The 12,696-nt window shown below is 34.4% G+C and overlaps 1 protein-coding gene across 3 annotated transcripts in view; it reads right to left on the reverse strand.

Annotated features, from left to right (window-relative positions):
* Window positions 1-12,696, reverse strand: part of LOC150103081 (putative phosphorylase b kinase regulatory subunit beta) — an 860,602-nt gene that overhangs the window by 548,483 nt on the left and 299,423 nt on the right. For all 3 annotated transcript variants that reach the window (XM_090398411.1, XM_090398412.1, XM_090398413.1), the window contains exon 11: window positions 9,308-9,388. In XM_090398411.1, the coding sequence (XP_090254537.1) occupies window positions 9,308-9,388 (81 nt within the window). The remainder of the gene's footprint in view (window positions 1-9,307; window positions 9,389-12,696) is intronic.

Consider the following 12,696-nt stretch of genomic DNA (forward strand, 5'->3'; position numbering starts at 1 on the left):
GGGATAGTTGTGGTATGAGTCTTAATGTATGTATATACAAGTCTGTGTGAGTCGATTTATAGTACAGAATGAAGGACAGATAGCATGACGGAAGAATTGTAAAAACATCCAAAAATGGAGAATATGTTATTGATTTTGATTACAATGGTGAACTCAATGCATCTGTGTTAATTGTTTATATGGCTGAAGAAACTGTTTAAACTTTGGCAGCTGTGGGACAAATGGCAAATATGTCATCAACATTTCTTAGCAAAACTTTGGGGGTTTTCGGGTTGCTGAATTTAGTACAGTCTTGGAAAAGAAGAAAGCATACTGAAACTTTCTAGCAAATAAGATGCAGGAAATTTCAAAGAACTTTTAAGATGCAGGAAAAATGTAAGAGAGCTAAGCTATGTGTGAAAGTAGCTAAAAAAAAGTCATGAGAAGACTTTGGTAAGAATATAGAAAATAAAGCTCATGAAGGTGGGAAAATGTTCTCCAGGCAATTGAAAAAGCTTAGAAATGGAGGAAAGAGTACTACTATAAAAGGAATCAAAAATTATAAAGGTGACATGAAAACTGAAAATAAGGATATCCTACTTGTCTAGAGTAATTACTTTGAAAGACATTTAAATGAAACAAACTGACAGAACTGTAGTAGAATGCAAACATGAGAACATATCAATATGAGGTAGAAAAAGCTGTCAAAAACTTCTCATAACTTTCATAATCTACAAAAAAAGGGAATAAAGCAAAATGTGAGAATTACAGAGAAATTTCCTTATTAGGTGTTCCAAGTAAGATTTATGCAAGCATACTTGAAAAGGGGCTGAGAAAAATTACCAAAAAGAAACTAGGAGAAGAAGAAGAAGTTGAATTCAGGACAAATAGAGGTTGTCGAGTTCAGATTTTCACTTTACGACAAATAGTTGAAAAATCATGGGAATATAAAGAAGAATCTCTAAATTTTGAAGATCTGGAAAAAGCATACTGCAAGGTTCCTAGAGAAAAACTCTTCAAAAGGCTACAAAACTCAATGTTGTAGGTGGGTAGTTATAATTAAAGGAAACACAGAAAGATAATGTGATGTAATATCAGGTTTAACACAAACTGCACACCATTTCCACTCTTATTCATCATTATATGGGCTGCATTATGAAAGAAAGTGGCATTAAACCTGATGTTAGAATTGGAGATATCAAACACAACTAAAATACTTCATGCAGGTGATGTTGTACACTTAAACGCATCCAAAGCAAGTCTGTAGGATCTCTAACTAAATTGAATGACAGCTGTAACAAATTTGGTATGAACATCAGCAAGAAAAAGACCAAAACTATGACAAATATATAGGAACATAGAAAATTTCAGCAGTATTCTGAATGTAGAACCCATAAAGCAAGTAAAATATTTCAGCTATTTAGACACAGTTTTTAGTGAAGATGGCAAGTTACATCTGAAAATGAACAACAGAATAAGCAAAGCAGGTATGGTTGCTAGACAACTTAATAAATTTATATGGAATAAACAGAAAATAGCTAAAACACCAAACTAGCAGTATAAAAGAAAGTGTTCATACCAGTTTTAAGCTATCTGGGAGTTGGGTTAGAAATAAAGCACTTGATCAAAGACTAGAGACCACAGATATGAGGATTCTGGGAAAAATGAGAGGAGTGAACAGACAGCTTCAATGTCAGAAGTGCCTTAGAAGAATGAAATGTTATATATGATAAATTGGAGAAAAATTGTCAATATGAGATTATTAATAATGAAACTTAATCATGTAGTGGTGCCATAATAGCCTCAACACCCTTTGAGGGTGGGAAATTGATATACACCAATTAAAAAAGTATTTTTAATTGGTGTATAGTGTGGTTTTTTATTGCAAATTGTGCTGCATTTTTTTCAGTTTGGATACAAATGTCCTTCAGTCGTGTTGTTGTTAGAATTTTTTGTTGTTTATATTATGTTTTGCTACTTGTTAGTTCATAGTGCTTCTGCTTCTGAAAATGGCATCCATAAAGAAACATACGTTGATGGCATGGAAAGTTTTGGTATGAAGATCTAGCACTACCTTGGAGTTTTCACAGTGGATGTGTCGCGAAAATTGTTATACATATGCACCGAAAAATGTGAAAGATTTGTGGACTATCTGGGTAAACAAGAAGAAGGAAAGCATTAATGTATGTGAAAAGTGTCTTGACAGATTAGAGCGATTAGAAATGGGAGCAAGTGTTGGGACCATAGTAGAAGAGCTTAGGCAAAAGTTAGTGAAAATGAAAAGTGAAATGAAACATCTGGAAGAGGATATTAAACATCTAAAGAGATTGGCTGATAAGAATAAGGAAGTTAGTATTATGAAGAAAGAGTCGAAGGATAGTTGTATATCATTCATTGTATGGAGATGCGATGATTAGAGGTGTGATGACTAATAAAATGCATAAAACATGCTTTACAGGTTGAACAATGAAGCAAATAACTGATGCATTGCAAAAAAGGAAAGACTGGACATCAAAATAAGTGGTAGTTGTGGACACAAATGACTTAGTTGGAGAAAAAAGAATGCTGATAGAGACTTGAGGAAGTTGTTATGGCAGGTAAAGGATACTAATGTTAGGAACGTTGTTAGTATATTGCCCAGACATCAAAATAGTGAATTGAGAAGGAGAGCAGATATCATGAATATCTGCATATATAGCAAGGAGATTCAGTTTGTGAATCTATGGAGTGAATTTGAAAGAAAATTGGAAAGGTTAAAAGTTGATGGACTGCATTTGAATGGGTTTGGTGTTGAGTGTTTAGAAAGGCTATTTTTTGATGAGCAGGCACAAGTCAAAAAGTTAATGTAATCAATGATCAGAGTTTACATGTGAAGCAGGATAGCACAACAACAACAACACAGATTGTACAACAGGAAGAAGATGGATATGAGGTTGAAGATGTGGTTGCAGCAGCATAAGGTGATGAAATGCATAAAGGTGAGGATGAGACAGGTCAGAATTATTATTATTATTATGTGACAGCTCCAGGGAGTCCAAAGACTCATCAAGGGAGAATGTGCCAACAGCACTGAACGATTGATCCTCTTCCAACTACTAACTGCACTCAAACTTGCTTAACTTTTTGCATGAGCCATTAGTAGCAGAGGCTCTACCAATCGACCAACCTTTGCTGGCAATGGAAATAAGGATCAGGATCAGGGAAACGGGAGTGATCAGACCAAAGAGAGAGAGATGTGGTATAGCAGCTAAAATAGAGAACGTTAGTGCTAGTAGAATGGTCTCAATGACATGGGTAATGTTATATTTGTAGACAAATGTAGGGGTATTCAAAACAAGAGAGCTGCTTGGTGCATTAATTGAATCAGTATGCCCAAAGATAATTGAAATAATTGAAGCTTGGGTGTTTGAGGAAGATGTGATGTCAGGATTAGAAATAGAAGAATATATATATTGTATTTTCTGTTGTATAAAACGCTCCTATGTATAAGACACACCCAAGAAATTTAATACAATTTTCGGGAAAAAACCTAAACTTTAAAGTATGATTTTAAAAAAAATGGATAAAATAATAGGTAATTTTTAATAGTAAACTGACCTTTCAGAAACCTGCAAAATCCATGTCACTGTCATCTGACTCTTTTCTATCATCATTAATTTCTTCTCTTTCTTCTTCCTCTTGTTCTTCATAATCATCTTCATATAAGAAATGATCTTCACTTCCATCAAGGGCATTGCTAATTCCACATTTCAAGAAAGATTTAATAATAGTTTGTTCCTTTATTTTCGACCAAGATGTCTTAACCCACTCGCACACTTGAGAGATTGATGGCCGTTTCAGGGCACCCTTTGGTGTTAGCTGATGTACCGGCATTCATCATCCACTTGTTCCACTCTTCCCTCATAAAAACTTTAAAGGGTTTATTTAAAGATACATCAAGTGGCTGCAGTTGTGATGTAAGTCTTGCTGGTATGACAGCCAATTCAGTATTGCACTCTTGGAATTTTTGTTTGATTGAATCCTTCAGATGAGCCTGGAACTGATCAAATACAAGAAGAGCTTGTATTTGATCAGTTCCGGGTCTTCTTCTTTAGTAGTGCGCCATTCCTTCTTTTCCATACTTTATCTATCCACACTTTCATGCCACTTTCATCCATCCAACCTTTTTCATGCACATGTACAATCAGTCCGGTTGGTATTTTTTCTGTAGGCAGAGTCTTCCGCTTAAAAATTATCATTGGCGGCAGCTTCGTACCATCAGCACAACATCCAAGAACTACAGTGTAGTGTGTTTTTTCGTGTCCACTGGTTTTGATTGTAATGCTTTTCTCACCTTTCTCAGCTACAGTTTTATTTGAGGGAACATCAAAGGTTAGGGCATTTCATCCATATTGGCCATCTGTCCCATTTCAAAATTGTAATTTTTTCGATGTTGAATCACATATTTATGAAAAGAAATAATTTTGTTTTCATATTCTTTTGGCATTTTTTGACTGATTTTTGTTTTTGTACGCATACAAAGTCCACTGTGTTTCATGAAACGGTAACACCATGATGCACCACCTTTAAAATCTTCAATGTTATGCTCACAGGCTACTTTGACTGCATGTGTATGAATCATTTTTGTTGAAATGGCAATGCCATTTTGCCGATTTTCTTGCACTCATTTCAAAACTTCGGTCTCTAGTTCTGGCCACTTTGCAATTTTTCCACGTTCCGCACACTTTTCATTACGCAAATTGTACAAAATCTCCTTCTGATCACGCCAAGTTCTAAACATTTTTTCTGTAGGCGGAGGTCCAAAATGTCTTTCAGCTTCCCTATTCCCGTGTTCTTCCGCATATTTTACAACCCCTGCAATTTGTAACTTGAAGTATATGAATGTCGCCTGTTTTTTTTCCATCACTAAAATCTACAGGGAAATATCAAACTGAACACAAAATATCTCAACACGTCAACTCAATATGATAAACATCGGTAACTGATTACTCAGATAAGATATTATGAAACTTGAATAGGGACTCCCCGTTCTTAGCCAATGACGTGCTAGAAGTCACGTGAAGGTCATGCATCAATTTGATTGCACCATTAACCGCCTACAAAGATCTTGGAACATAAAAGGGAATGCGTATGACTTGGAAAAGAGGAAACAATCTTTACCTTCATTATATAAGACGCATCCAATTTTTAAGGTGAATTTTTAAGGTAAAAAAGTGCGTCTTATACACCGGAAAATACAGTAAGTTTCCAGAAGGATACAAATGTGAAAAGAGGAGGAGGAGTGTGTTAATGATTGTAGAGGAATTGTATCCACCAATAGTGAAGTTGATAGTGCATTCACAGATTTTGAATCTGTGTGGTGTGAAGTTGAAATACAGAGGTTCGTATTTGATAGGATGCTGTTAGAGGTCAGGGAATGCAGAGAATACTGATTATGAAATGTTTAAGCAAATTAGTTGGGCATGTAAAAAGAAGGTGATCCAGTGGGAGACTTTAATTACAAGAATACAGAATGGAAGGAGGAGATAATGTATGGGAACAAGGAGAGTGAGTATGTTGAATTTCTGGGAGATATATCTTAAGCAGCATGTGACTGAAGCAACTAGAGGCTTTAATGTTTTGGATTTGGTGATAACTTCACAAGATATAGTTGTTAATGAGGTGTTGACATTGCTGTTGGTTGATGAGAGTGATCAAACAAGAAAAGGTTACTGCCAAAATCAGATATATGTGGAAGTATAAAGCGGGTGATTATAACAAACTCTGTAGTCAGTTAGAATGAGTACATTGTGTAGATGAACTGGGTGGAAAAGATGTAGACAATGTATGGAAATTCATAAGGCAGTATCTGACAAAAGCAATGTATAGCTGCATAGCAAAGGTTAAGCAAGTAAATAGAATAAGAGTGAAATGGATGAACAGTGAAATCAAGCAAGATGTACTGGAAAAGAAAATGCTATGGAGGAAGTACAAGACAGTTGGTGGTAATAAGATCCATGAAGCGTATAAAGTGCAGGCTAGGAAGGTGAAGAGCATAGTAAAGAAAGAAAAGGTTCAATATGAGAAGAGATTGGCTGGTCAGGTCAATGTGAAATCACGGGAATTTTTCCACTATATGGCAAGCAAGAGAAAGAATAATTATGGCAGGTTCACAGTGGTGCATAGTCATGGCAGCAGAATAACATTTGCAAAGGATATAATAGAATTAGTGAACAAGCATTTTATCAGCTCGTTTTTTTCATCTTTATCATACTGGTGTAAATGATACGTTGCAATATACAGAAGGGAGTCGAGTAGCAGGAGAATTGAAAGAAATAATCAGAGATATAACAGGTGTTGATTGGGTTAGATGTTAATAAGGTTGTGGGAATGGATGACATATCACCACATCTTCTTAAGGAATATGCACCACAGTTGGTAGCTATGCCCTTCACCTGTTATTTAATGAAAATCTAGCAGTAGATAGGAATCCTAAGGAGTGGAAAGAAGGCAAAATAGTATCACTCCACAAGCATGGTTCTAGGACAAAAGTTTCCAATTATAGATCAGTCTATATAACTGCAAATGTGGTCAAGGTGTTGGAGAGATTGATTAGGAATCGAATACAGGAATGGGTTGATAGAAATAGCATTATTTATTATGGTCAGCATGGATTTGTAAAGGATAGGTTCTGATTTAGCAATTTACTTGATAGGAAAACAGATGTGTTAGATAAGGGAGAATTATATACAGTGATATTCTAGGACTTTGCAGAAGCATTTGATATTACATATGATAAGTTGGTGTACAAGCTACAAAGGAATGGGAATAGATGGTATATTGGTTAGATGGATCAGAGATTGGATCTCTGAACAACTACCAGCAGTTTGTGTGTGTGATGGAGCAGTGTCTCAAACAAGGAGGGTAAGCAGTGGTGTGCCCCAGGGTTCTGTTTTGGGTCCCTGTTGTTTAACTTGTTTGTAAATTATATATCATGTGGACTGACTGGGGATCTTCAGTTCTTTGCTGATGATGTAAAATTCGGAAGAATTATAAGTAGCATTGCTGATGTTAATTCCCTTCAGGAAGATCTGAATAGACTTTTGACTTGGACAAAGGAGTGTAGTTTTAATATCAATAAGTACAAGGTGCTATATTTTGGAGTGCGGTAATATAAGGCTGTGTGTACTACACTGACGATGCCATACTGCAGGAAATGGATGAGATTAGAGATTTGGGAGTGATGGTCGACAGTAGACTGAAGTTTAGAGGGCATATTACTAGTGTTGCAAAGGCTGCACATCATAGTGCTGCTATGATAAGAAGTACTCTAACATGAAGGGATAAGGAAGTGGTTGTGCCACTGTACAAAGCAGTGGTCAGACCATACTTGGACTATTGTGCTCAGATCTAGTCACCTGGTTTTCAGTGTGATGTGGAGACATTGGAGAGGGTCCAGATGCAAATGACTAAGACAATATCAGGACTTTTGACTTCTGGCTATGGAGAGAGGTTGAAAAAATGTGGATTGCAGAGTTTGGTGAATAGTAGTTAAAGAGGTGATATGATACAAACATTTAAGTTAGTGAGACTATTTTATCGGATTAACCCAGATGAGATTATAAAAAGAGTAGAAGGCGAGAGGGGAAAAACCAGAAGTCATCCCTGGAAGTTATGTAAGAGCATGGTAAAGAGGAGTGTGAAGAGTGGATTTTTTACAAGGAGAATTGTCAGTGAATGGAATGCATTACCAGAATGTGTTGTTAATGCAAGGAATGTTAAGGATTTTAAGATTTGGTATGATAAATATGTTGTAATTTGAATGAACCTCCCAAGATGAGTCTGCCAACTCCATGGAGGGTGCAATAATAATAATAGTAATAATAATAATAATAATTTCTGAATTTAAATACTTATGTAAATATTTCTTGGGCTAACTCTCACATCCACATTACCATGGCATAAACATATTACATTCAATAGCCTCCTCGCTCTCTAATAAACTTCCTTTTTTTTGTTCAAAATTCTACTTCTTTCCTCCTCAGCAGTGGTCAGACCACACTTGGACTATTGTGCTCAGATCTAGTCACCTGGTTTTCAGTGATGTGGAGATATTGCAGAGGGTCCAGAGGCAAGTGACTAAGACAATATCAGGACTTTTGACTATGGGGAGAGGTTGAAAAAATGTGGATTGCAGTGTTTGGTGGATAAGAGTTAAAGAGGTGATATGATACAGACATTTAAATTAGTGACAGTATTTTATCGGATTAATCCAGATGAAATTATAAAAAGAGTCGAAAGCGAGATGGGATGGTGCACTCGAAACTTTCCTGAGAATTCTTGATTGAGTAAAGAAAAGGGCAATCTGTGTAACGGATGTCCTCTCTCTCTCTCTCTCTCTCTCTCTCTCACACACACACAGAATTACTTTAACATAGACATCCTGTTTTTGCATTATGCCTTTTTTTACTGGTAACTTAATGGGTGCTGCTCTGCTGAACTGGCAAGAGCTTTCCTTTAATTATGCAAGAACTAGAGATACCACTAGTCAACATCAATACCCAGTCCAACTTCAATCGTATCAAACGAACGTTTTCATCATCTTTCTTCATTCTATCTACCTCTGTTTTTTGAAACGACCTTTGCCATACCCTTTTTTCTAATGAGAAAATTCCCAGCTTTTCAAGACACTTATAGATTATTTCTCCCTCGTAGTCATTTGTCCGCACATGGTACTGTTGTGTTACATCCTCCCAGATGAGTCTTTGACTCCATGAGGTCTTGGGGTAATAATAATAATAATATGTCTCATGACCTCTTACATATGTGTGAGGTCACAAGAATTTGATAATAAGTAATATCCTTCCGATGACAGTATAGAATTTTTTTCTCTAGCAAAAGAGACAGAATTTAAACCTTTCCACCTATCAATACCAATCATTAGGTTTATATGAATTCATTAGATTTCATGTCGAATGAAGAAATGAGAATTTCAGTGTTCAATATCTTTGGCGTCATATTTATAAATTTGTATGGAGGAATGGTGGTTAATTAAATTTAAAATAAGGCATTAACAACTATAATAATAATATAAAAAATACTGCATCTTTATTTTTTATGTTAATAAAAGAAAATTATAGTTTTTCTATTATTACTTATCATCTGTAAAGTTTGATCACTTAACAAAAATTAAAAAAAGTTCACTTGTAAAAGACAATAATTGACGATAAAACTGCCAATTAATATCAGAGATTCTTAAAGTAAATGTATATCATTCTTATATACCATATAAGAATGATGTGGGTAATATTTTTTTTGTAATGATAACATAAATAAAAAAGCGCATTACCTCCATATCTATCCCTCCTTAATCTTGGTTGTAAAAAATGCTGATATTTCTTTATTTGCTCTTCATTACCCTTAAATATTCCTGATAAACAATATCCATAACATTAATAAAAAATATGGGGTATTTTTAAATCAAAAATAATTTAATTAATTTAAATAATTTGTTTCATTAAATAACTTGGAAAACAGTTATTTAATTTTCCAAGTTATTTAATTTACTTATCCAAAAAACAATCTATCTAAAGTACAATCTAAAGGTAAAAGCTAAAGAATACCCTATCTAAACATTGTTACAATACTTCAATTTTTGCAAATAAGTTAATCAAGTTAATTTATTTGCAAAACTAAATTGATTTCACTGCATTTACAGTAGCCCATGTGTAACAAAAAAGCTATAAAGCTATCTGCTTCTTAATGTATTAATTAAGAAGCAGTGCTTTTTTGTAAAATAACAGGTGCAGTACTCATTCCTTGCTAGCAGGAAATATTAAAAATTGAAAGAATATGAAAGAAAACTCAACTAAAAAGAAAACTTATTGATATTGTTACTTCATAGAGTGATAATGTTTTCAGAATAAAAACAACAAATTAAGTATATAAGGCACAGTTAATTAATCATAAATTTCTTGTGCAAATTATATAAAAAATAAGTAAAATGTATAATTTTTTAAATAAGATATTTCAAATTTTTATTAAGTTTTCATTCAGAACAATCTGCCAACTTCTTTCCTTAGTATTTGTGGTTCTGTAGGAAGCTCTAGGATAGATCGGAAAATAATTTCTGTAATCCCTCTTGTGAAGTGAAACTATACCCTGAAATTATACATCAACTTGATTATCACATATTGTCACATAATTAATGATGGGAATTTTTCCTTTCATTAGCTGAGCCCCTTTTTTTACAACCCATCATGATAGCTGCATAATCACGTGACACAAACTGAGATTTTCCAGATACTGTACTAAAAACAATTGAGCACAGAATCGTATAGCCCTTTTGTAGCAATGCTTTGGAGTTCAATCAAGCCCAAAATCAAATTTACAGCTGAGCATATTCAATTGTACAGTGTATAACACAAGTTCAAATGTACATGATTAAAGTGGATTTATTACTGAAAATAGTCAAAACGTCAGTGATATTTTGCTGTTCAACATAAGATTTATTAGCCAATTTTTTTTTTCCTCTCAAGTGATCAATAACTTGTCTAAAGATGTTAATACAAGCTAGTTGAATGAAAATATTATCCATGTCAATCCCATTTAATTCTTTGGTCATTCTCTGATTCAAAATCATGAAAAGATTTTCTTTGGCCACCTTATATGTGGTGCAAAATACTTTTCCTGTGATTAATTTTTCACAAGCTTCTGCAAGCAGTTATCTTCTTATTGTACTATCTTCTATCGAAGGTTAGTGACCATCTTGGCGAACAAACTGCGCTCTTGTGCTAATCTGAGCAGTCGTGCACTGCTCTTTCCTGTCCACATCTTAATGTTGTCAAACCATGATATTCTTTTTCTTCATCTAGTTCCTTTGCCACCAATTCTTCCTATCAAAATAGTTTGTAGAAGTTGGTATTTGCTGTTTCTCATGATGTGGCCAAGATATGATGTTTTTCGTTTCTTGATTATTTGTACAAGATGTTTAGCTTTGCCAATGGATTTTAAGACATCTTCATTGGTAATTTTTTCTGTCCATGATATCTTTACCATTCTTCTGTATAGCCACATCTCAAAGGCTTCGATTTTCTTGATGGTTGTCGCCTTCAATGTCCATGTTTCAACTCCATAGAGCAGAATAGACCACACGTAGCATTTCAGCATTCGGCATCTGACTTCCATGTTTAGGTCTTTATTGCAGAATAGTGTTCTCATTTTCATGAAGGACTGCCATGCAACTTCAATCCTTGTCTTTATATCTATTTCTGGATCCCACCGTTCGTTCATTAAGCCAGCAACCAAGATATTTATATCTTGACACTTGATCAATATTTTTCCCATTGAGTGTCAGTTTCATTGATGAGGCTGGATGTTTGCTGATGATCATGTATTTTGTCTTGTTGATGTTTATATTTATTCCCATTCTTTGGCTTTCTATGTATACTCTGTCAATGAGTTTTTGGAGATCCATAATATTATCTGCAATTAGCACGGTGTCATCTGCATATCGAAGGTTGTTAACAATCTTTCCATTTATTGTGATTCCCTCTGAACATTCTTCCAATGCTTTTTTAAAGATTACCTCTGCATATATGTTGAACAGGAGTGGTGAGAGCACACATCCTTGTCTCACTCCTCTTTTAATGTTAATATCACTGGTGGTAATGTTGTCTAATTGAACGGTAGCTGACTGATTCCAATACAGATTTGTTTTTAGTCTTATGTCTTGTTCGTCTAGCCTTATTTGTTGAAGCACTTCTATTAAGTTAGTGTGTCTGACTCTGTCGAATGCTTTTTCAAAATCTATGAAACACATAAAGACAGATTTCTGTTTTCCTATGCATTTTTGTATCAATATTTGGGTATAGAAAAGGGCCTCTCTAGTACCCAAACCATTCCGAAAGCCGAATTGTGTTTCACTTAGAGTTTCTTCACTTTTTCTATAAATACAATTCTGAATTACTTTCAAAAATATTTTTAATGTTTGGCTCATTAGACTAATAAGTCGGAAGTCACCACAGGAATTCGCTTTGGGTTTCTTTGGGACAGTGATAAATGTAGATTTGAGCCAATCTGATGGAAATTCATCACGTTCATATATTTTATTAAATAGTTTTTCAAGAAGTTTGATGTTATCTGGTTCTATTAATTTTAAAAATTCTGTTTGCACACCATCTGGTCCATTGGCTTTTCCTGTTTTACTTATTCGTATAGCATTCTCTATTTCGCATTTCATGATTGCTGGTCCTTGAATGTTATCTTTTATATTTATAGACTTCTGTCTAGTATCATTGAACAGTTCTGTTACATATTTTATCCAAATCTGTGCTTTAGTCTCTTCTTCTAGAACTATTTTTCCATTTTCGTCTCTTAGAGACACTATTTGCTTTTTCCTCAGTTTTCCAGAAATTTCGTTGATTTTCTTATACAGATTGAAATTATCATGTTTCTTCTGAAGCAGTTCAATTTCACTACATAAATTTTTCATCCAATTTTCCTTGGCTTCTTTTATTTTTTTCTTGATGATGTTATCTGTTTCTGTATACCTGGCAATTTCTTTGTTTTTGTACAGTTATAGAGCAGCTTTTAAGTGTTACCTTATGATCAAGAATTTTCTTAAAGGCAGTAGCTGTTGCTATCCACTTTCGCCAAGATAGGTAACTTCACTGTTTGCCCATTCCATAGAAAATTTCATGCCCATTTTCTGTTTAATTTGAAGAGTTACATTTCATT

The sequence above is a fragment of the Typopeltis vanoorti genome, chromosome 9 (genome assembly GCF_054136105.1).
Source record: "Typopeltis vanoorti isolate ZY-2024b chromosome 9, IOZ_Tvanoo_1.0, whole genome shotgun sequence".
NCBI lineage: Eukaryota > Metazoa > Arthropoda > Arachnida > Uropygi > Thelyphonidae > Typopeltis > Typopeltis vanoorti.